The sequence below is a fragment of the Trichosurus vulpecula genome, chromosome 4 (assembly GCF_011100635.1).
Source record: "Trichosurus vulpecula isolate mTriVul1 chromosome 4, mTriVul1.pri, whole genome shotgun sequence".
NCBI classification, from domain to species: Eukaryota; Metazoa; Chordata; class Mammalia; order Diprotodontia; family Phalangeridae; genus Trichosurus; species Trichosurus vulpecula.
In genome coordinates this window covers 186,407,199-186,432,900 of record NC_050576.1, presented here as the reverse complement: position 1 = coordinate 186,432,900, position 25,702 = coordinate 186,407,199, and the positions used below count along the sequence as shown (strand labels likewise).

The window sequence follows — 25,702 nt, the reverse complement described above, 5'->3', positions numbered from 1 at the left end:
TCTGAGCAATTTTCATAGTTGTTTCAGGGATTTACCCTGGTCCTTTCATTCTCTTCCTGACCTGCAGGAAACCTTAGTTATTATTTGCCTTGTGAACTTGTCCTTCTTAAGGATCATCTATAAAAGCTTTCAGGGGGTCCTAGTACTTCCCACCCACAACTGGTAGGATTGGGGCTCTGTGAGGGCTGGCATGTATCCAGATCTTGTTGAAGGCAAAGTGTGGGGGAGTTTGGGAGAAGTGATAGGAGACCATAAGGAGGCACAAGCTGCACTGCCCTTTTAAGCTGGTAGTCTAATAAAATATGTACATCCCTCCTCCAAATTGAGGCACTTTGATGAGCGCTAAAGTTGGCTTTGAAAACTAGAAGGTGAAATACTGCTTTAAACTTTACTCAAGGTAGGCACAAAAAACAATGAAGAAAAGATGTACACAAAATCTGGAGTTTTATTTTTTTTTCCTCGGGTCAGAGATTTATCTTGTAACATGCATGCATTTCAAAACAGTAATAGGGTCTCAAACTTCTCCGAGCAAACAGACAAGCACAGAGGACTGAAAGTTCCTATTTAAAAAATGGAAACAGTGGGTAATCTAGATGTCATGATTGGTGGAGTTTTTCCCTTCCCCCAAAGAGTTGAACCTAAAACTTTATTCACATTTTGTTTCAATTGCAATGATGATCCGACTGTGCTAAGGAGTGTGATGCCAGTTAAGGGGTAATCCTGGACTTGTTCCTTTGGAGGCATCACATTAAATTTCTTTTACAAAGTGACTATGAGCAGGGGGGAAAATTTCTTCCGCAAGTTAGCTCCCCTTCCTTAAGATCTACCACCCCAAGCTTCCTGGGAGATACAGACATGACATCAAGAGATGGTAAGAATACCTTTAAGTGAAGACTTGAGAAGGGGAAAAAAAGCATAATGATTACAAATTTTCTGATGTTATCTTATAGATATGCCATGTTTCAGAAACAGGAAACTGGCCTTTTTGAAATGAACCATTCATTGGCCCTCAGTATTTGTTGCAATGTAATTTTTTTCCCCTTTTTCTCTGTGCTTAAAAAATTGAACCTGTCCAACCATCCCCTAGCCTGTTCATATGAGTTTACAATTCTGTTCTCCTTCATATATACTTATGAAGAGGGCTGCTTTACATACAAATGAGTCAAACAATACTTTCCTCCATTCTAAATTTAAAATAGTAGATTTTTCTCTTTTTTTCCTGGGATAAGAAGGACAAAAACAAAGGAGTGCCCTCTTCTACCCAGAGCATAAATGTGTGTGAGAAGCACCAGCTGGGGAGGCCCTGTCCTGAGATACAAAAACAGGAGAGTATGTAGTTTAATGGGGGTTAGCAGCCTCTTTACCTACTATATGTCAGGCTAATGTTGACACTGTAGAATTAGTGGGAGACTAGAAAAGGGCTAAGTTGCCAACCTTCTTGATGAAATAACCTGAAGCCTCTAGGTATGCTGCAACCTGGTCTGGGGGGCTGGCAACTTGCTGGAATATCTTCTAATCCACCAAACACGAGGGGTGGAAAGATAAAGTTTGTGTTTGTGTGTGTTGTGGTGAAGTGTAGGGGTGGGACATGAATGCATGCAAAGATTAGTGGTCATTGAGTTTAAAGAGGCCAGGGCCTTCAGGTAGTGGTCTTTATTGTGGAGGTATAAGAGTAATTCTTCACTGTGACAAGGAGCCTACTGGATTCTCATTTCCAGCCATGGACATTCAAATAGAAAGGTCTGAAGAGGAGGACACAGATTATTAGGAATACATGTTATTCAGTCCCCTAAAGGAGAGAAGGGAAGACAGTCCCTCTTAACTTCCATCTCACCCTGCCTTTCCTGTTTTAAGCCTTTACTCTGCAGAGTCCAGAATTGCTCTCAAATGCATTAAAACTGTAACAGCTTCTCATCTCTTCTGTGCAAAATCATAAAGGGGCAGGGAGTAGGGGAAAGTTGGACTCCACCCACCCAAAGGATGTGGGGGAGACAGCCTTTGAACACCACCAGTTCCTCTTTTCTACATTTTTTTAACCATTAAAAAACGAGAAGACCAATAGCTTTTAAATACTCTTAATTCCAAAGGGCCAAACCTAAGGTTTTGAAAAATAGCAGAAATGGGGTGAGTAAAGGCCTATTAAAAAAAAAACCCACCAAACCACAACTCAAATGCTGGTAACTCTTACCTTGCGGCTGGGAGTCAACCAAAAAATACTGTCTAGAAACAAAATGCGCATTTCAAACAGAATGCTATCTCTCAAAGATGTAAACAATATACAAAAAAATTAAAAAACTATAATGTTAAACAAGTTAGATACCTGGGTAGTATATCTTTAAATGATAAAATCACACCTGCACTTTGTATACACATTATGGCAACATGATCAACAGATACAACGGTGGGAGCACAAGCGCTGGGAGGACATGATCTTCCAAACTTTTTAGACAACAGATGTCTAGAATCACATCCAATTTTTCATCTTGATTTGGGGATGGGATCAGGACCAAAGAACATTCCTACATTGTTCCTTTCCCAAGTCTGACTGGGACTTTCTGCAGATCATTTGGTTCCAAGTTCTGCCCCTTGTTACCTTGGAAGCTTTGGTGCAGAAAGCTAATCCAAGCTACCCGGTACCCACCACCCCTTCAAGTTTCATTCATCCAAGAAGCACAGGGCAGGGATGAATCTAATCTATCCATCTCTAATCCATTCCTATAATGAATCCAGGCCAAAAGGGTGGAAGACAAAAGCTTCCCATTCCTGCCTCAGAAACTGAATCTAAACTACCTCTCCCTACAACAAAGGAAATACAATCCCATTCCAAAGGGTGTGGCAAACCATACTGTCTTATAATACTATTTACAATTTTCACCATTACTTGCCCTGGTTGCCCAAACCTGGGTAAAGAGAAGATTAAGAAGGTCATCCACCTCCCATCCACAAATCAGTATCTTCACTTGGTTGGATCCCTCATGGCTGAGCTTTCTCTCTAAAAAGGGTGAGATTCCCTGACCTCATGGAGACCTATGCCTGGCTCATTTCTGAAACAAAAGTAAATCATTAGGGCCCCTGAGGTAGGAGAGAGCCTAAAATGAAGTTGAAGAAGCCTGTTACTTCTAAATGTGAAGACCAATGGATGGTAAACTAGCTAGGAATCCAGGTGTATGTGGGGGAAAAAAAAGTCACCCCAGATGGTGCTGGATCTTGGTCACACATATTACTAAGCACATTAATTTTAACTTCCTGGAAATATTTCCCCAAGTGACTCCTGGGCCACTGGGAGGAGGGTGAAGATAGAAAAGGGACACTCCCTTGCTCATTAGCCTCAAGGGCTTCAGAAAGGTGCACCAGGGGTTGAACAAGACATCTACATGACAGCACTTGTGCTTGGAAAGATCTCACTGGAGGAGACGCTCTGGAAGGAACATTTTCACTTTCCCCAGGCTAAGAACTTGGACACACATATGTCCAAAATAAAATAAGGCTTGCTGCGGGGGGGGGGGGGGGGGGGGGGGAGCATATCAAAAGGGAAAAATACACAAGATTTTGGGTGACTTTCACACTTCAATTCCTTGGGTTTTTAGAAGGGAAAGATAACTGAATACATGATTATAATATCCACAGGCGCACTTTCTACTTCTGGGATCCACTGGGAGGCAGGCTTTGAGAAGGAGACGTCTGCCATGATTCTATGGGCATGTGCAGTTTCTTTTAAAACAAATGGCTCCAAAAGCCACTACTCCCCTATGGTTGGACTCCACCAAACTGACATCTTTGGCCATCAGTCCCCCATGGCCTGTGGGGAGCCACATGGGGGGCTGGGGGAAGGGAACAAATGTAGATGGAAGAACAATCTCATTTTTAATTTCTATGCATGGTAGGCAGTGGGGAGAGTTGCACTCGATACCCTTGTTAAAAAAAAATAATCCATCCAACCAAACCCCCCCCAAGAGGTTTAGAAGTTACTGGCATTCTCCCTTCTGATGTCATAGTGCTTTGCTCTAAAGGGCCCCCATGCAGGGAGGGCTACTGGGGCTTTTTCATTAAAAGGGAGTTGGGGTGGGGGAGAACAGGATGACTTTGCACACAACATTATAAATAGCAATGTTGAAGCAATGCGATTTAAAAAACAAAACCCAAATAAACCCAACGGAGCCCTGCCCAGCCTCTGGGTGTCTCAGTAACAAAGAGAGAGCCACTTTTCCACCAGGGTCAAGTGGGGGAATCAAGGGTGCACAGAAGATGAAGATTCCATAAAGTTATACCACACACACACACACACACACTCTCTCTCTCTCTCACACACACTATCTCTCTCTCTCTCTCTCTCTCTCTCTCTCTCATGCACACGCTGCTACAGTGTCTTGTACAGTGTTGCAGGCTGTTAGTCTCTCCTCTGAAGTTCACCCCTCCCCCCCCCACCTCAATTCTCCACCTGTTGTTCCTCCTTTCCTTCCCAGATCCCACCCCAGCACTCTGGTTCTGGCTGCAGGCAGATGATGACTATGTCAGGATGTTGGACATGAATTCATTGAAGCGCTTGGAGTACTGCTCAGGGTTCACGGTTGAAATTTCCGCCCCAGCCTGCAATGCATAAAGGACATGTTAGAGAATGGTCCTAAGGGTCACAGCCTGCTGAATGTGTCTGCGTGTAGTCTGCACACAACTTAGCTGAATCTACGTAGAACAGATTCTTGAGAGCAATTTTTAGTGTTAACTGATTGTCCCACATTCGACCTGGCTTTTTTCTATTCCTCTCAGTGCAGGTCTCATTCAAGGTCAGATTCTCCTCCCCTCAGGCCTACAGTAAAGCTGGGATGTAAGTATGTGGGGAAATGATGGTGAAGGTCCCAGATCTTTCTAATGTTTTGTTTTGCAGAACAATGGATTTAAATCCGGAGGGAAAGAGACCTTTAGGGAGCAGTATAAATACAAAAACAAAGTTATTACAAGCTTCGAGGTGAGATACACATCTTAAGGAACCCTCTGGGAAAAGAAGCAGGTGGGATCATTCCCCAAGTGCAAGAGAAGTAAGGCCAAGGCAAGCCCACCTGCCTGAAGGGGCTGGGGAACAAAGAAAAATAGCAGCTTTCCCTGTAGCCCGTTCTGTGGTAGGGAGGGGGCAGCAAGCCTCAGACCACCCCACCTCTCAGTGCCAGATCTGGAGAACATGAGCATTAGCTGATCAAATTAAGGACATTTATCCTAGAGAAGAGAAAACTTAGTGGGGAAATGACAGCTGGTTTCACTCACTTTAGGACTGCCATGTGTAAGAAGGATGGCTGAAGGGCAACAATGGATGGCAGGTACAGAGAAGTAAACTGAGGGCAGAGGTGAGGAAAAACTTACTAGCCATTAGAGAGACTGAGGAGACCAACTGCTTTAGGGAGGAGGTGGGCCCCAGTGTCTCAAGGCCATCTGAGGTCACTGCCAGCAGAAGGGACTCTCGTTCAGACACAAGGGGCCTCTGAGACCCCCGCCTCAAGGTCTCCCCCTTGCTGGTGCCTGAATTGGAACAGGACACACTCACCCCGTGTTTCACTGTTTTGGCAGCATGTGCAGCTTTTTTCTTGGCATCGTAGGGTGTGAGGATGTCAATGATGGCCATGAAATATACCTCTTTCTTAGGGGCATCTGGCAGGAAAATGGGGAGCAGGAGATGACAGGGTCAGACAAAACACCTACCTCAAACATGAAACTCAAAGATTCTCAGCCCTCCCTGGATGTCTTCTTAAAGTGCCTTCTCAAAGACTATTTTACCGTATCCTCACAGCTGTGAGGCACAGAAGTCAGACAAGCTGGTCCAGGCCACTCCTGGAATATTTTCAGGTCTTTGCTTACGAGTAACTAAGAAACTCTCCCAAACCACATACCCACAGGTCAGGAGGTACCTGAAACAGTATCCTCCTGGAACTCCATCCCCCCCACTTTCCACAACATGATCATGATGCTTTAACTAAGGCAGAAGAAAACAAATTCTGCTTTGAAGCCCCTTCCCCTCTCCCATCCTGAGAAGATTTCATAAAACTGAGAAAGGAACCCTAGAAAAATGAGTTACTAGATGTAGCACAGAACCAACATAGGGAGGTTGGAGGGCATGGAGACAGCTCATGAACCCCGTGGCCAATGGCAGTTTTAACAGAGATGGCAGAAGCCAAGGAGAGGGGAAGACCTAAAGTTTAGAGCTGAAAGGGACCTTTGAGATAACCCAGCCTGAAAATGACTCATCTAAGGTTATCCAGGGGAGGAGCTGCAGAATCTGGGCCCTGTGTGGATTCCTCATCCAGGGCTCCGGCTGCTAGGCTGTAGCTGCCGCAAGCAGCAGCTCTCATAGGTGACAAGGTTCTCTGGCCACAGGACTGGGGAAAAGATGGGGTGATAGAGCAGTGCTCCCACTTACTTTCGTGGCTCTTCATGGCATAAACATCCACAGATGGGTCAAACTCCCCAGGGCCAAAGAATCGGGGGAAGTTGAGGAGGTTACCGGGACTGTCAGGGGGTGTGCCGTAGGAGCAGAGCAGGTTGCCGCCCACCCCATCATTCTCACATTCCTCATCCTCTGCCCGCTCCTCAACTTCCATCTCCTCCTGCTCCGCCCGGTCCACATCATGGATGCCCACCAGAAGGCTATAATCCATGATTTTAAGCTGGGCCAGGAACTAAGGGAGAAGAGAGAAGGAAGAGATTATATGGGAAGCTCCACTGGGTTCTATAAGGAGAAAGGATGAACAGGAGAGAAAGTGAAATGGGGAAGGAGACCAGAAGAGGGGAGGAAGGCACCAAGGGGGGGAAGAAAACTTCACCCTAGGATGGGAAGGCAACAGACTGGTACCAACAATTGCCACCCTTTCCCTTAATTCTTAGCTCTTCTGGACTAGACCAAGGGCCTTAGAAAACTGAAATGCACCCAGGGATCAGCTGGTCAGGGAGCGCTTTCACTTGACAAACACTTTGTTAATAAGGCCAGAACTTAGAGCTCCAGCTAATTTGGCAATGGCCACAAATGATCCTAGGCTGTTATCCAGTTGTGACGCATTGATTACAATACATCTGGGCCGTGAAGATCTATTTCAACTACTGGAGAACCAGCCACAGACCATGAAGGCTAGTGCACTGTTGTGAGTCCATACTAGCTTATTACTGTTGCTGTGAGTATTATTCATAATAACTGACATTTATAATGTATCTTGAGATTTTTAAAATGCATTCTACATCTCATTTGGGCCCCACAACAACACTGTGAGAAGATACTTCCCTGTTTCCATTTTACATATGGGGAAACTGAGGTTCCCAGATGTTAAATGATCTGACCATGAACACATAGCTCATAAATGTCAGAAGTGGAATTTGAACTTGGGCCTTCTTGACTCCAAATCCAGCTTTCTTTCCACTATTAGCAGAAAGTAAGAGGGCAAGAGGAAACTATGCCAGTATTAAAATATAGAAGAAGAAAAAAGAATCAAAACTGATTTTTTAAAAGAGAGCCATGAAGGAAAGGGGAAGGAAGGGAATATGCATTTATAGAGCATCTACTGTGTGCCAAGTACTTGTGAAGCAATTTACAAATGTGATCTCACTTTGTCTTCACAGCGCTTCAAGGTAGCTGCTATTATTATCCCCAGTTTACAGCTGGGGAAATTCAGGCAAACGAAGGCTAAGTGACTTGTCCAGGGTCATACACCTAGTAAGCATCGGAGGCCAAATCTGAACTTAGGTGTTCAGCGCTCTCCACTCTACAACAGCTGCTTCAGAAATGCCGTGACATTCTTTTAAGCTGTTTTTAATGCTAACATATGTTTCTCAAAGAACACAATGATTTATAAATTAAGTGATTTAAAAGCAGGTGTTGGCTATACTTTTTAAGTAAAAATAAATTTTATGTAGAGAAAAACAAGAGCTGTAGCTAGGTGGTGCCACATTGCACAGAGTGCTGGGCCCAGAACCACAAAGACCTGAGTTCTAATGTGACCTCGGACACTTACTAGCTATGTGGCCCTGGGCAAGTCACTTAACCTCTGTCTGCCCGTTTCCTCAATTATGGAATAGGGATAATAACGGCACCTCCCTCTCAAGTTTGTTGTGTGGATCAAATAAGATAATATTTGTAAAGCCCTCAGCACAGTGCCTGGTACACAGCAGGTGCTTAATAAAAAAGGAGCATAGGAGAAGATGCTGTGGTCCTTTTCTGAGGTAAAAGCACATACACAAACTCTCTTAAGCAATATTAAAATGTAAACATAATAGATCTGTAATATAACCATTGGACAGGGATGACAGGAAGACAGTTAGATGGAGTTAATCAGAGAAAAGGAGGCTCCCTAGTGACTTAGGTGGGTGTAGCCCTGAAGGAAGGTGCTCCCCTGAATCACCTCCCACCCTCTCCCAAGCAGGAAGATGGCCATGTTTATTACCTCCACATCCCGTTTTAATTTCTCCAGGAAATTCTTTTTACTCTCCTCCCCTACATGCAACTTCTGTCCTTCATTGAGGAAATCATTGTCTTTGAAGGTCGGCAAATCCTTGGCCTGGGGGAGGGGAAGGGCAGTGTCAGGCAGGCAGGGCAGCACTGGGACTCATGGGGGGCGGGGGGTCCCCAATGTTTGAGATACAGATGTACAGATGCTCAGCCTGCATGATCACCAGCCCTTGCCAGCAAGTCTCAGTCCTAGCTTCTAGAGAGCCATGAAGAACCTAGGGAGGGCCTAGAGATGAGTAACAAGAAAAAGGTAGAGACAAGGGTCTAGAAACAAAGCAGGAAGGTGTTATGTTAGTTGTATGGAAGAACTTCCTGCTAAGCCTGAGAAGCCTTGTTGGAATTTCATTCTTTAAACGTAACAGATCTCCCCTCTCCCCCAGGCCACCTGGGCTAGGCTGGGCTCAGGTCTAGAGGTAGGGGCATAAACAGCATGGTCCCTACAGGTTCTTGCCAATAGAAAGAATGTTTAATTCATTGCCACTGAACCCACTCAAGACCTTTGGATTGTGGATACTAAGCAAACTAGCCTACCTTTTCTTTGTCACTTGCTTCTCTGGAAACAGTGGAGCCCTGAAGAGGAACATAAAAGAGGAGCAAGATGAGTCCTATATGATGGGTGGGAAGAAGAGGCAAATACACTCTGCATCTTACGGGATAATAGAAAAGCTAAGTCCACCGAGGAAACAAGACTGGCCTGGCCTCTGGGGAATGGAGGGAAGGCTAGGAAAAACAAGAAACAAAGAACTGGACAGAGTGTGTTAGAGCTGTGGTATTAATGCCAACTTCAGAAGTCTGATGTGTGGATACACCAGTTAAATTTCATATAGGGGGAAAAAAGGAAAAAAAGAAGTTCTTCAACCACAAATTATACCTCAGACTCTGGCCACTGGCTTAAAATTATATGACCTTAGGCCAAAAGCAAGACCAGGTGACCAGGTGGAGAACTCATCCCAAGTTGCCTGCACTCTCCTGCCTCACTGTGCACACCTCACTGAGAGTGGTTCAAAGTTATCCTCTTTGTACATAAAGGACAAAAACTTTGGGGGTTAAAAGTAGGCTGCAATGAGCCTCCTGTCCAGCATGTGCTGAGCCCCAGGCTGGCTCTGAGGCACAGGAAGGGAACACAGCATAGGACACATCTAGGGCAGACCACAGCTCCTGCAGCTCTTTCACATGCCTGGAGAATAACAATTCATCTTTACTTCAGGCTTACCATACATTATCTCACTGGATCGCACTGCACATGGGAGCCCAGAAACCCCACAGGTTCTATACCTTGAGATCATACTTCCGGTGTACAGTCAGCCGGTGACTGAACACATTCCTAGTGACCACCATGTAGGTCTCCACACCATCCACAGTCAGGCGGTACATGCCCAGGAATTGGGGCAAAAGGGTGTTTCCATGACATTCCACTATGAACTAGAATGGGAGGGGAGGGAAACAGGAAGAAAAAAAACGGAGGAGTAACAGCTGGATATACCCCAGGACCAATGGGCCCCTCCCCAGACACGTCATATTGGCAATTCTGGGTTTCTATCCCTCAAGAAGTTCGACATAGGTCCCCCTCAGCCCTGTTTCCAATGAATCCCTGACAAAGGAGTGTTATAGGGGCTTACTTTGAGGAGCAACTTGCTGAGGAAATGGGTTAGCCCCTTGCTTTAAGCTCCATCCCCACCCTGGGACCAGAGCTGCTCCTTCCACTCCACCCCACCCCGACCCCCCCTTCCCTGTCTCTCTCCATGGCTTCTCCAGCACTGACTTAATCCTGGAGGCAGAAGCCACCAGGGCTACCAAGTGCAAAGAGTCTGGTGAACGTACTAGCCAGGCTCCTTTTCAGATGGTTCCCAGACAGCTGGAGGGTCACTCCAGATGGAAGAGCCTCCTTAGAAAGGGACAAGGCAGGTGTCAAAGTGTCAGTGATGGAGGCTGGGAGAGCTGTGCAGGCAGGGATGAGTCAGAAGCATCTTCATCTATTTTAGGGCAGGTGTCAGGAGAGGGGCAGTGGCTCGGCTATTAGAAGGCACCACCTGTTCTCCAGTAAGAAGCTTCCTCCCACCATGGCCTTTCTTGACTGTTCTCCCTTGACTTCCCCCCCTTTTTTTCCTCCACAGCTCAGACTCGAATCTCAACATACCTGGTGGTATTTCTTTAGGATGTTGTGCATTTCTGCCACATCCTCACTTGACACAGCCTTGATGACGAAGCGACGATCATAGGTGGTGAGGAAACGTGTTCCACATCTGCCCTGACTGTCACTGTTGACAGGAGCACTGCGTGTCACTGAGTTCTGGTGGACCAAGACAAAAGTTAGGCTGGCCTTGGGACCCCAACTGGTACTAAGTGTCTCCTTTTAATAGGTTCAACTTATCCTCCACCCCACCCTGGCCCATGCAGTCAAGTATGAGGACAAAGGAACTCCAAATCAGTCACTTATTTCCTATAGGAAATGTGCAACCCCCAGAGTTTTGGGTAACAGAACCAGTGTTGCCTGCAGAGTCTCCTTTTTCTCTCTCCCCTCTCCTCCATCCTGAGACAGGCATGGAGAAAGAGTTATGGAAAAAGGTCTTTCCTTCAATTCTAGTTCCATGAGTTTCCCTGCAACCTAAAGGTATACCAAGCCTCCTGGTCAAAGTCCTGGAGGGAAATGGTGGAGAGCCTAGCTTCTTATCTTGATCCTGACATACTGTGTGACCTTCTACAAATCACTTTCATATCCATTATCCTCAGTTCCCCTATCTGTACCAGAGAAGATTAATATCATTCTCAATCATCTCCTGCTCCCCTTCTATCTCCCATGAAAACCAAGATATAAATTGGGTGTTGCTTTCTCCATTCAATTCAAGATATATGAAATGCATACCCAGTGCAAAGCATTGGGCCTAACAGTTTGGCAAAATTATCTAACTATAGTGATGTACAAAATAACACACAATTTCATGAAAGAAGTACAGAATGAAGTTTGAGGTATGGAGGAAAAGGTTTTCCCTAAAGGGGAAATTGGGGGGAAGGTGTACTGTATAAGGTGACGTTTGAATTGATCCTTAAAGGGTGAAGAGAGAGAGAACCGATACTCAATTCACACCAAGCCCCAAAGCTGGGAAGGTGATGGGCCTGGTTCGGCTGGAGAGCCATGGGTGCCTGGCAAAGAAGCCTAAATGTCAGGTGGTGTGCCATATGAAGCCAAGGGAAGAGAGCACGAGAAGAGGTTTTTGAGAATTTGACCAAAGCTACGCGTAAAGAATATTCGTCTGGTAATGTGAAGGATGCACTGGAAGAGGGAGAAAGAAGATGTGTTAGGCTACTGCAACAGTCCTGGCAGGTGACAATGGGCCTAGAGGAAGGGGCGGGCATCAGAGATCATGATATCATAGAACTTTTGAGCTGGAAAGGACCCCAGGAGATATTTAGTTCAACCCATACCTAAAAGGAATTTCTTCCTACTCATATTACTCCTGACAAGTGGATCTCTGGCACCTCCTGGGGCGGCACAGTCTACCTGTGGGCAGCTCTTACTGAGAGAAGTCTCCCCTGACCCCAAGCCTAGACTGGCCTCTTGGCAATTTCTACTCACTGCTCCTGATTCTGCTTTCTGAGAACAAACAAAAGAAGTCTCATTCTCTTCCATATGACAGTCCTTCGAATACTCCAAGACAGCTATGATGTTCCCTCCTGCGTCTTGTTTTCTTTAGGCTAAATTCTCCTAGTTCTTTCAACCTAATTTCATATGACATAGACTTACTAGACATGGCTCTTCACCATTCTGCACACTCTGCAACTTATCAATGTCTTCCTTAAACTGTGGTGCCTAGAGCTGAACATCACTCTAGACGAGGTCTGACCGGGGTAGAGAGGGACTTTCACTTCCTTATTCCTGGAGGCGCTGCCCTTCTTAATGGAGGCTAAGACCATATTAGCATATTACAATGTTGACTCATCTAACCTTGCTGCTCACTATAACCCCCAGATCTTTTTCAGACAAACTGGTACCTCGCCACAAAGGAAGAATCAATAGGACCTGGTAATCAACTGGCTGTGGCCCATAAGGAAGAAAGGAGAAGCAAAGGTGATGCCACGTGTTCTAGCATAGTTAAACAGTAGCACCACTAAAGGAAAGATTAGGGGAAAGATAAACTTGATTTTGGACTTGTTGAGTTTGAAGCATATGGTGAGACACTGAAATGCAGGCACATATAGATGTCGGTCTGAACTACAGAAGAGCAATCAAGGTTGAAGATGTTTATTTGGGGTCACCTACACACAAACAGTATCTGAAGCTGTGGCAGTGAATGAGTTCACCATGACAGATGGGAGAGCTGAAGACAAGCCTTGAGAGGCAATGCCTAGGTGCCAGGAAACAAGTGAAACATACGATGTTTCCCTGTGGTCCTGGCCCTCTGGGCTCTCTTTGTAGACAGCAGCTGGCTTTCCCTTCTCACTGGGGAGCACTTGCCCTTGCTCCAGCCTCCTGCTTTGCATCTACTAGGGCTGTCAGAATTCCAGCGGGGCTTCTTGGCTCTCTGCTCCTTTCTAAGACTCCTTCTCATTTGGGGGACAGAGGTCAGCAGCAGCCATGGAAGAGGATCTGGTCCAGTGAAAATTATTTATCTAAAGATGGAAATAGTCAATGCAGGAGGGGCATACTAATAAACTAATGGTGGAACTGATGGTGGAATTGTTCCAAACCAGGGATGGGGAACCTTCATCCTCAAAGCCACATGTGGGTCTCTGGTCCTCAAGTACTGCTCTTTGACTCAATCCAAACAAACTGTTCTGTGAAGTTTGGATTGAGTCAAAGGGCAGCAGTTGAGGACCTAGAGGGCCACAAGGGGCTTCGAGGCCAAAGATTCCCCACCCCTGGTAAACATTCTGGAAAGTAAATTGAGATTATGATAATTAAAAAGTGACCAAAATGTCAAAATTTTTGATCCAGAGAGCTCACTGGGAGGCACATACTTCAAAGAGGTCAAAGACAGAAAGGAAATCCTCCCTATACAAAAAGTACATGGCAGTACTTTTTGTCATGACAATGAAGTAGAAACAAAGTAGGTGCTCATTGGCTGGGGAATAGCTAAACAAATTATGGTTACTGAATGTAATGGAATAATCTTGCACCATAAGATAAATGAGCAGAGAAGCTTGGAATCTCTTCCATGAACTGATGCAGTCTGAAGGAAAGCCAGGAAAATAATGTACAAAATGGAAATGGAATTATATCCATGGAAATGGGGAAAAAACAATAAAAGAAAACTAAATGCTATGTTAATATGATGACCAACCTTAGTCCTGGAGAAGAATTAAGAAAAAATACTGCCCTCCTTTCACTATGGGTAAGAAGCTATGCATAAAGTGCTAAACATGATCAATGTGCTGGCTGGCTTTGCTAAACTATTTTCTTTTCTTTTTAAATTTTTGTTAAAAGGGAAAGCTCACCGGGGAGAGGAAGAAATATATTCAGAAATCAAAGCAGCAAAAAAAACCCAAAAATTCTTGTCAAACCATCAAATTTCTTTTAAAAAGAGGAGCGATCCTTTGGAAAGTCAGGGGAAAAGAAAGTGATTTTGTTTGCTACACTAGCAGAAAAATAATGGGTTATTTTGGAGGGGAAGAAGGAAATGGGAGGCAGGGAGGTACTTTGTAGTCTCTTACATGCTTAGCACATTCTGTTATGATGGTTATTGGTGTACATCTCATATCTCCCCTACTTAGTCAGAAGTTTCTTGAAAGCAAGACCTATGTCTTTTTCTATTTCCTTCAGTGGTTAGCACAGTCCTTGAACATAGCAGGCACTTAATAAAGGTTTCTTTTAGGGGCAGCTAGGTGGCGCAGTGAGTAAAGCACCGGCCCTGGAGTCAGGAGGACTTGAGTACAAATCTGGCCTCAGATACTTGACACATGTACTAGCTGTGTGACCTTGGGCAAGTCACTTAACCCTAATTGCCCTGTCCAAAAAATAAATAAATAAAGGTTTCTTTTGAATGAATGAATGTTGAATAATGCTATTCTTAGGCAAAGACCCATATTTACCTGTTTCCAAATATTTGGAAAAAATTTTATCCCCAGGAAATTTGATCACTGCAAATGCTTAATTTCCATATCTTCCCCCTCTCTCTCACTTGATGCCTTCCTTATTTGTTTTCTCACCCCCAAACTTCCCTGGGTTAAATTACATAGGCCTCAGTATTCCTGGGAGGGAAGTACCATCACTTACATTGTTAAAGGAAAATTTAGGCATGAAATGGGTGGGGGGTGGGGTGGGGGGTATCTCAAGAAGAATTAAACTCTCAAGGAGTCCTGACAGTCCAAGTAGATTGCTACTCCTAGGTCTGCCCAATCCTCATATGTGAAAAGAGGAAAGAAACTGAAAGGGCTGGGGTAAGTCCTTAGTCTGAAAATAAATGTTAGAACCAGTCTCAGACTCAGCTTTCAGGCCCAACAGAAAGAGAAGGTGCATGCAGTTTGAGAAAAAGCTTTGGTGTATTCTGCTTTCTTTCTCAGTAGTGGAAATTCAGTGGATACATGTTTATTGCTCCCACTCCTGACCTTCTACGTGGAAAGACCAACATGGCAGGAAGCTCAAGTAAAGCAGAGACAGAAAATATTATTTTCCAAGGCTTCTAATAAACAAAGAGATGAAAAGTATAGTGCCTGCTCTGAATAATCTTGACTTATATCATCCCCCATAAACTCCACTCAATCCTCAGCACAGCTAACTACCCAGTAAGGCGGCTGAAGAGTTCAGCACACAGCATGGTGTGAGACGAGGGATGAGAAGTGAGCCACAGTGGAGGGGTGATGATGGCAAGGTAACCTGCTGCTACTCCAACATCTAGAGAGGATCAAAAACTCCTCAAGCTTCTCTCCTAGAAGCAGGATGTTGCTTTGGGCTCTATCCTAACACAGGACATGGGTAACTTTCCTGTAGCACATGGATACAACTGAATTTTAATTATTCGGGTGCTTGGTTTTTCCTCCTCACTTCTTTTTAGTCTCTGCCTTATATACCTACTTGTGTAGTGCCTCTGACTAGGGGACAAGGATTAGAGGATGGAGGTAGAGAAAAGTCAAGGAGATGAGTGGAGAGAGCTCTGAGCCCATCTTGCTCCTTGAGACCAGCTCCAGTAAAAGGTTTACTTGGAGGGGAGGAGAGGAGGGGAGAGGCCACTACTACAGCTAAATGGAGCATCCTTTACAGATTTTAACAAATTATACTCTCCTGGTTCTTTCAGATAATTAAGGATCAACTGTATCTCCTATTACTATGTAGGTGAGATGGAAAATTCCGCTCTTTCTCAGTTCTCAGTTAATGAAGGGCCTGCTAGGTATGGGAGAAAGGCCCAGAAAGCTGATGAAGTGGTGGAGGAAAAAGGAAAACCATGAGGAGTGAGTCATACTCTAATGTTCCTGATAATGGGATCAGTTTTCCCCAATATATGAGAGGGGGCTGATTCCCTCAACCCACAAATGGCATCAAGTGGAGGGGGCAGTTAATCTACCCTGCTTGCCCCCCTCCCCCAATCATAAGGACTTTATTTATTACCTGACACTCATACCTGGGAAGGAGTTACACTAGCCTTGAAGTCTTCCTTTCCTAATCTGTCTTATCTGCTTTAAGAGGCCTCTTATCTCTTGCTGGGAACAACTCTTTCTTAAGTCAAACTACGAAGGAGAAGGGGTCTTCAGCCTAGACTGGGAATGTCAGACCAAAATGAAGTGGCTTTCATAATCCCTGCTTCCATCCCATTGCTCAACCTCCCAACAGCTCTACTGACGACTCAGGTTTCCTGGGTCCAAGGAGAAGTGCCAAGGAAGGCCCTGTTCTCAACTAAGGCTATGCCTGTGGTGCCTTTACCAGCAGCACTAGCACTTGAATTTCCCCTGGGGAGTTGCTGTTTCAAGCTTCCTGCCCCCTAAGGTCTGTGACACCACCCCCCTACCCTCAGGCCCTCTTGAAAAAAGACACCCCTTACCTGGTAGTCCTGATCATCAATCCCAAATCTCTCCCGGAGATTTCGGAACACCATGGGGCAGTACTCTTTAAATTTAAAACGGCTGGGTAGGTTCTCCCTAGGCAAAAGTAGAGATGTCTTCCTGAATTTCAAAACCGTTCTGCCCACTGGGTTTCACTGGAATCTGTACAAACCAGTCCACCTTCCACTACTATGCTAAAAGGCCCCTATGGGGTAATACCATGTCAAGTGTCTTCAAACTTGACCTTTGTTTATATCATCACTTACTGCCAATGGAAGTGCTTAGCCTTGGAGAGGGGTATGATGGTCTAAGCACTCTGCCTTTCTCTCCCCAGCACACAGAAGGAAAATGACTTTGGCCCTGGGGCTTTAAGCCATGAGTTGCCTACCAAAAGATTGAAACCTTTCCTGGAAGGCCTCCTAGCTTAGTACTGCTTCCATGCCTCCTCCCCTCTGCAGTTTGATGGGGTTCCCAGCAGGGAGGGAAATATAACCATCCCCACTACTCTGGGACTTAACGATCAGAAATCTGCTTGAGAATTTTGTTGCCAGTACCCTGCCCACTCCTTCCAATAAAGGTCAGGGACCCCCTGCTTTTGTCCAAGAATAATGGAAATACCTTTCAGAGTCAATGGATGCAGAAACTTTGATGGGCCCAAAGTCCCTGGATCCTTTTGGATCCCACTCAAACCCCAGGAATACCAAAGTCTCCTTCCCTACTCCCAACTAGAGGCTGATAATGAACACAATGGCTCAGATTTTGCTGCCTTGCCTTAGCTAAGTGGCAATTTAGTTGGTGGCAGCTGTGATGTGGAGATGGCTTCTAGAACAAAGTGTTCTTCTTACTCCCTGTGGCAGAGAGACATTGAGGGAGGTTCACAAACCAAACTCAAGTCTCTCTTAACCCATAGGTTAAGACGGTAAGGCTGCTGAAGCAAGGGAGGGCTGGGGGATTTGAGAAAACTGAATCAGAATTCAAAAGCACCAAGGAAAAGGGATGGGCAGTAGGTTGATGCTCCATGGCAGGAGCAAAGAACAGAGATCTCCAAAGAGCACAGAGGAGTCCTCCAGACCCAGCAGGATTAGATGGCTCCTGGGGTCCTCCATTCTGTCATTAGGGAGAAAGCCCAGATGCTTTAGCTTCCAACCTAAGATGCCATGAAGGCCAAAAATGGGAAAAGTAGCTCTGGACAGAGCCCTTGGGCTCCTCACCAGGCTTACAGTACCCGTACTACTCAAAGGGGAGAGGAGAGTTGTATCTACAGGGAGTTTGACTGCATTCCAGACTAGAAACATGCCAAGAAATTTCCCGCCTCTTCCCAAGATCAAGATAGCTTGGCAGCCCCACACTAGATACTTCAATTTCCAAGTGGCTCACTTCCACCCAAGTTGGCCCCCAGTGAGTCCTTGGTGCCCAGCTGAAGGCCCACTGGGAGCCTCAGGGCACTGCTGACAAAGCAGAGGGGATCAAGAGACAGTGGGGGTGGGGAGGAAGAGCCGGCAACTGGTCTGTTGCTTGTTATTAGTTGTTGCGTTATCTCCCACCCCTAATGGATGCTGGCACAAGAGCCAGCTTCCAAAGTTCTCCGAACGAAGGGAAGGCCTGCCCTCCCAACAAGAGAGCTGACCCCAGGAACTTACTTATTGAAGAGATGATTATCCACCTTGATCTTGCTGTAGGCCTTGAAGTCGTCTGGCATTAACATGACTGGGACTGGAACACTACTAAGCTCATTGATCTGCGGGAGAAAACAAGGAGGCCCGTGACTGTGATGAGGCTGGCTGCCGGAGAGGAAGAGGAGAAGATGGTGCCCCAGACGAAAAGAGCCCAGGGCCAAGCGTGACCCCACTGCCCCATCTGCTCCCTCACACCTGGTTTATTCATTAGGGATGAGGTCAAATGCCACCATTCCTTCTGTATGTGACTGTGCTGTCCAAAACAAAAAAAAAAAGCAATTTTTCTACTCTCTCAACTCTTCAAGTACCCCCTTTATGGTACTTACAACATTCGGTCTTATAGGTAATTAATTCGTGCATACCATGTCCCTTACTGATATACTGAAAATGGTGCTGTATTACAACTCAGGAAGACTGCCCATGAAACGCGCTTTGTCAGACTACAGGTGCAGAATCAGGCGTGTATCGTCAGATGTGATTAGGAGGTTGTCTGTTTTGTTTACCGTACCTCTTTGTTACAAAGATTGAGGAAGAGTCTTTAGGAAGTGACAATGACATCGAAGAATAAAAAAGAGCACCAATAAAACATTAAAAAATAAAAAGGCTGAAGTACTGAAGTCAAAAGACCAGGGTTTGATTCTTAGCTATTCATTGTGTGATCCTGGGCTTATAAATAATTTCACCCCTCAGGTACAAAATGAGGGTAATGCCATTCGAACAACAAACCTGACATAGTTGAAGTGAGGATAACATGAGATAATTCATGAAAACCTCTTTGTAACCATAAGTGCTACACCAATGCAACATTATTGTTACTAGATTGCAAACTCTTTGAAGACCTGACTTGAATCATTCCTCATCCTCCAGTGTCTAACAGTAAGAACGTTGGGCAGAATAAGGCTCAATTATTTGTTGGTTGAGATTCCCAATCTACCTAGGCAACATGGATATGTCACTTCACCTATCTGGTGCTCAGTTTCCTTACCTGTAAAATGGTGGGGAAGCCCTGTGAGTTTATTTGAATTGTACTCATCTACTAAAATTTCAAGTAATTGACTTGAAATTTGTAGGAAAAAAAACCCCACTGGATCTTCACCTGGCAACTGCTGCTTTGTGTGGCTTCAACTCCAGAAAACAAGATGCCCCTCTGGGGTTAAGCTCACCACCTCTAATCTTACCACCATGCTGCTAACTCAAGCCTTGAGACCACCTTCCTCAGGCTCCTCTCCCCTACGACTGGAGGGCTGTAGGGCAGAGCATCAAAGTCTTCGCAATACCTTTCTTTATAGAGGGCAGAAACTAAATTTGGCTCACTCCACTTTTCATCTGCTACCCTACCTGGTTTCAACTGCCTCTGGGTACCCCTTGGTTTCCCTCCCCCTCACTTTCCAGCCTCTTTTTGTGTGTTGTCTTCTCCCATTAGAGTTCAAGCTCCTGGAGGGCAGGTGCTGTTGGAAAGTAACAATGATATCTGAGGGGAAAAAGAGCACCAATAAAACATTAAAAAACAAAAAATTGTTTGTACTGAAGTGAGAAGACCTGGGTTTGATTCTTAGTTATTTGATATATGACCCCAGACAAATAATTTCACCCCTCTGCTATAAAATGAAGGTACTATTTGAACTACATACCTGCCAGAACTGCCCCATTGAAGGGTTGTTTTTTTTTTTTAATTAATTATATCCCCAGGGCTTGGCACATAACAAATATTGACAGTATGGGACTGGATTCAGAGTCAAGGGACCTGGGTAGATTGTGTATCATGTTGGCCAAGTCAATTCATCACTCTGGGTCTCATTTTCCTTATATGAAAAGAGGAGCATTGGACTAAGGATCTCTGAGGTTCCTTAGCTCAAAATCCTATAACCCAATAGTAATAAATCTCAGAATAACTATTTTAAAAAAAATTTAAATAGATTTTTATTGAGGTCTTTTGTTTTTACATTGCCTACATTTCTCTCTATTTCCCTCTTACTCCTTGAGAACCAGCCCTTATAACAAAGGATTTTGTTTTTTAAGAGAAAGAAAATTCAGTAAAGCTAATTAACACACCAAAAAAATGATCTCATATGCAATGTTCCAACCAATGGACTCCTACCTCTGCAAATGTGTCTTCTCAACTCCTGTTTGGGGCCAAGTTTGTTCTTTATAAATTTGAAACATCTGAATGGCTCTTTAACATCAATGGGGAAACAATTAGAAACATGAGGTGGGAAAATGTGGAAAACCATATATCGAGATGGCCATGATCATTTACAAGTTGGATAAGGAAGTATTGTATTCAACCCCATCATAAGGTCAGGCTAGGGAAAAAAGCAAAAATATGGAAAGACGGATACCTTCCCTTGAGAAAGTTCTAGCAGTTTTCCATACTCAAACCCTGACCAGTGACTGAAGCGAATCATCCCATTACTTTCATCCTCCCCTTCCCATCACTCACTGGCCCTGTCAGCAATGAGCCAGGACACAGTAAAGTGGAACGTTAAACAAGGGTGGGATTCCCACTGGTGAAGAGGGGAAAGGGCTGGGTCAATGCACCCATCTCACCTTCAGGAATGCTCTTCCCACTGTAAGGCTGACTAGCCAGCTGTCTTATTAGCCATTGATGTTCCCCTGCCTCACTTCTCCTGAGTATAATAAGCCCAATAGCCACTAATGCATTCTGAATTTACCACTGTGACCTGAGTTATGACTAATGGATCCAGGGCCAAAGCATTGTATGTGCCAGGTGATTTCTATACAAGTCATCCTGTTATATCAATGTGGCCCTTTGCGGCAGCAAAAAAAAAAACAAAAAAAAAACCACCCAACCCAGAGTCATTAAGATACTTCTAGGAATCTTAGAAATGGCATTTAATTCATTACCCTTTTTATGTTTCAAATCCTTTTCTTTGGAAAAGTCCCAGGAAACTCAGGTACTATGACTCAGCTTGGGCGGGGGGGGGGGGGGGGGGGGCGGTGTATATCCTGCCTTCTCACAAATGAGAAGGCCCAGTCTTCATTTTATTAATGTGGAAACTGAGGCAAAAGACTGAGCCTACTTGTGGCAATCAGCTATGTGCCATATCAACTCCCAGAGGCCAGAACTGGGTATTCCACACCAACATCATCAGCTAATATTTTTGTAACAGTGTTTGCAACAGTAAAAGATGAGGTGAGAAGACATCTTACCCTTTAGAGGACTTGCAAGCCCTCTTTTCTGCTACCTTTTGGTAAACTTGCTTGCTTAGCCTGAGTTCTGGCTAAAACCATTACAATGTTCCTTATTTCTACACCAAAGGAAATAGCATATAAGCAATTGTATAACCTTTTCTGCTTCTCCCATAAAGCCTGACTCTTAGTTGAGCTAAGGGGAGCAAGAAGCACATCTAAAGAGGCTCTAGATTCTTAAACAATTTGTTTGTTTTCCAGCTGACTCCCCCCAGTCTTGGGGAGACTATGTAAATGACCCCTTTGGGCTTGTAGCAAATCGTTGCAGCAAAGTCCAAAATTTAGACTTTATTATGGGACCAAGGTGAGATCACCTTCTCAGCTGCCTGGGAAAGGGAAACTAACTTTGCAAAACCATGTTCAGGAATACCAATTTTATCCATCTAACTGTCTCCCTCCTGAGAGTTGAGAGGGTGGGGACCAAGGTGAAAGCCACTATGTACACAGCCTGACTAGGTAGGAAAAGGTTCCACTCCTCTCTTGATTATTTATGCCACCAAATGGTGTTTTGGCATGGACAACTGAAACCAATAGATAATTCATTCATCTGGGCTCAGGTCATGGAAGGAAACTGTCTCTATTGTGAGAGATCTCTCCTCAAGGCTTTCACACCATCCCCCCCTCCCCCCACCCCATTCCTTCCCACTCTCTCGGCAAAGGACCTGATCCTTTACTGAGAAAGGCCATTTCCTCTGAGCTCTGTTTCCCCACTATTCTACATCTCTATACTTTGACATTATCCCTAATCTCAGAGGATATGGTGGCCTTTCTCCTTGCTAAAGCCAATCCTTCTATTTTTACCCTTGATCCCATTCCCTCATTTCCTCCTTGGAAGATTGTCCAGACAATCATCCACCCTCCCTTTCTAATCTTTGCTCTTTCTTGCTGGCTCCCTGCTGCCTAGAAAAACACACAGGTCTCCCTCATTTCTAAAAACCCTCACTTGACCCAACCATCACCTTAAGCCATTGTTCTTTATCTCTCCTTTGTCTAGAAAAAACTGTCTATACTCCTTGCCTTCACTTCCAACTCACTTCTCACTCTCTTTCCCTTCCATCCCTAGTCTAACTTCAAATCTCGTCATTCAACTGAAATTTTGTTTACTGCATCATAGGTCTTCAAAGAACCTCTAGCAAGAGCTTGTCATTTTACAGATGAGGAAACTGAGGCTGGTTAACCGCCTTGCCCAGTTAGTCAAAGACAGTATTTAAACTCAGATATTCCAGAGCCAGTACTTCTCCCACTATGCATGCTGCCTCCCACTGATTCCTCCAAAGTTACCAGTGATCCAATGGCCTTTGTTCTCAGTCCTCATCTTTCTTCCCTTCTCTGCAACAACTGATACTGTTGACCACTCTCTCATCTCAGGGTTTTTCCTGACATTGCTATCTTAGTTCATCTAACTACTACTCCTCAGTCTCCCTTGCTGGATATCCATCCATCCATCCATCCATGTTCCCACCACATACACTCCTGGGCCTTCTTTCTCTACACTTTCTCATTTGGTGACCACCTCATCAGCTCCTATAGGTGCAATTATCAACTCTATGCAGATGCCTCTTAGCTCCAGAGGCAGTTTTCTCCTAACTCCAGTCCTCACTGCTAGCTTGCCTGTTGTAATTTTCAAACTAGATGCCCCACAGGCACCTCCAATTCAACAGGTCCAAAAGAGAACTCATTATTTTTTCCTTTAAACCCATCACTATTTCTGTTGAAGACACCACCATCCTTCTAGGCACAAGATTTGCTAGATTCCTCACTCTCCCTCATTCATAAGCCAAATTAGTTGCCAAACCTTGTTATTTCTACCTTCAATACACCTCTCATATCTCTCAACCCCTTCCCTCTACTGAATGATCTTCAAAAAAAGGAATGGAATGTTTTAGTGATTATTTTTATTCAAGTATGGGCTAGATGATCTCTAGGTCCCTTCTAGCTTTCATATTCTGTGACTATGCATTATAAAACTGTATAGGCAGGGGGCAGCTAGGTGGCACAGTGAGTAGAGCACCAGCCTTGGAGTCAGGAGGACCTGAGTCCAAATCCGGCCTCAGACACTTGACACATGTACTAGCTGTGTGACCCTGGGCAAGTCACTTAACCCCCATTGCCTTGCCCCCCCAAAAACACAAACAAAAAACCAAAACAAAATAAAAAACCCTGTATAGGCAGACACCTTATAAGTCAGCCCAATCAATGCCATTTCCCAATAATAAAATTAGTACATTATAAACCAAACCCCACTGGAACATTATGAGACCTTGTTTTGCAAATAGTTGCCTGACCATCTGAAATGTAAATCAAATGATCTAATTAGGGAACCAACTGAGCCCTATAACTTTGTTTCTCATAGTAATATTTTCACAGAACCAATTAACAACATTAAATAAGATATACTTGCATGTGATTAAATGTAAAAACAAACATGCAGATGCTAAATAGTTTTCAGGAAGAGAAGAACAGTGTGGGTTGGAGTGGCCAGGGAAGAATCCATGGAAGAAACAAGACATGAGCAGGAGCCTAAAGGATAAGTCAGAATGAATAAGCCCAGAGTCTGGGAGAGGACATTGTGAAAGAACAAGAAGTGAAGAATGGGGTAAGGGTGGAAAGAGCACATAGAGCTGATAGAACAGGGAGGAGACTGACCTGACTGAAGTAAAGGTTGCCTACCAAAAAGCAAATTAGGATAAGTTTAGACAAACAGGATATTAAACCTAGATGGATCATTAAAAGTTCTTTAGTCCAACAGCCACATTTTATCAATAAGACAGATACCTGAGACTCAGAAGGGGCAAGTGATTTACCATGGCCCCAAAATCTCAGGGCAGAGCCAGAAACAGAACCAGGCTTCTGAACTCCTCCAGTATACCAAAATTCAGTACAATGGAAAGGGCAGTGGAGTCAGAATACATGGGTTCAACTCCAACCTCTGATGCTTATTACCTATATGACCTTGGGCCTTCAATTCCATGAGTCTCGTTTTCCTTATCTGTAAAATGAGAAGGCTGGACTAGAACTAGATGGTCTCTGGTGTTCCCTCCACCTCTAAATCAATGATTCCACATGACTATCTTCTTGGGGGGGGGGGCAGACTGTGTTAAACATATTTAATGGTGTTGAAGTTTCAATGTCTTCTGTCCAACATTCATTCTATAGTCAGTAGGGTACCACTGTAGGAAGGAACATGCTAAAGGCAGTATTTTAATCTTTTCCCTATTAACTAAAACACTTCTGGGCCAGCTCCCCTCTTTTTAGTAATGAGTACTTTGAAATTCAATAAAAACACAAGCAGGAAGAAAAAAATTCTATTATATTCCAAAATCAAATATAAGAACAGAGAAGGCTTTATTCAGTCACAACAACCTCCTAATCATCACATATCAAGGCATGGATGGGTTATAATCTGTGCCAGTGGAAGGAATATTTATGCTGGTGAAATGAGGATCCCTTGGAATACTGTTTTGGCCTATCTGTACCACCACTAGGCCTAAATCAACATGGATAAATCATGAAATGACTGAATATGGGCCCAAAGAGGTGACCTCCATTATCATGTTCCACCTTTTCAAACACCTCTCCTCTACCTCAGAGCATCATTGTAGCTGTCCTTCAAACAGCTGCACTGGGGATCCAGGGGAACAATTTCTAATGCTGACTCTCCAAAAAGATCACTATTTTTGATGTGCAAAACATTGGACTTTACTGTGGATAAGAGAATGTAAAGAAAGGAGAGCTTGGAGACTGATATGATACAAATAATTGGACATCCAGACCTGAAACATGAAAACCAAAGAGGGACTTTTGAGTCTCAAGTGCTAATTAGGCGACAACTATGTTTATTTCTCTCCTTCCTTGGCTTTCTGTTCCAGGATTTCTGCCCTTTACTGGGAGATGCCAGTCATAGGAAGGCCCACAAAAGAATACAAATGAGTAAGATTATTTCTAAAAGGCAGAAGAGTTGAAGAAGACAAATGAGGTGGTTCTGGACCAAGACTAATCAAAAAAAAAAAGGTAGAGGGATAGGAAAGTAGGAAAAGGTATAAAGAACAGCCTCAGATGGGGTCTGGAAATGGCGGAATGGAGATAACAAAATAGAGACATCATGCTTCAGAGAGCAGTAACTAGGAAGAAGAGATGTTTAATTCTTAACTCTGGGGAGGCATTAATCAAAAATAAAATGCATAAAGGCCATGGAGACGGTCACCCTCAGGCAGAGATCTGAACCCTTAGGTCATATGAGTAGGTCTTGAAAGGTCTGAGATCTTTTAATTCTCCCAGAGATTTAAAAGATTCCTCAAGGTCAAAGGCCCTTTAGAAGCTGACCAGGCCACTCGTTTCCTCACCCCAAAGCTACCTTCTCAGGGGT

The 25,702-nt window shown here is 44.4% G+C and overlaps 1 protein-coding gene across 1 annotated transcript in view; it reads right to left on the bottom strand.

The window, feature by feature from the left end:
• Window positions 1–427: 427 nt before the first annotated feature.
• The window catches only part of PIP4K2B (phosphatidylinositol-5-phosphate 4-kinase type 2 beta), a 29,774-nt gene continuing 4,499 nt past the window's right edge, over window positions 428–25,702 (bottom strand). Inside the window, exons 2-10 of the mRNA XM_036754401.1 lie at window positions 18,091–18,188; window positions 16,450–16,546; window positions 10,617–10,769; window positions 9,755–9,901; window positions 9,011–9,049; window positions 8,415–8,528; window positions 6,404–6,662; window positions 5,534–5,637; window positions 428–4,587 (exon numbers count right to left, since the gene is read on the bottom strand). Coding sequence (XP_036610296.1) covers window positions 4,507–4,587; window positions 5,534–5,637; window positions 6,404–6,662; window positions 8,415–8,528; window positions 9,011–9,049; window positions 9,755–9,901; window positions 10,617–10,769; window positions 16,450–16,546; window positions 18,091–18,188 — 1,092 coding nt within the window. The 3' untranslated portion in view covers window positions 428–4,506. The remainder of the gene's footprint in view (window positions 4,588–5,533; window positions 5,638–6,403; window positions 6,663–8,414; window positions 8,529–9,010; window positions 9,050–9,754; window positions 9,902–10,616; window positions 10,770–16,449; window positions 16,547–18,090; window positions 18,189–25,702) is intronic.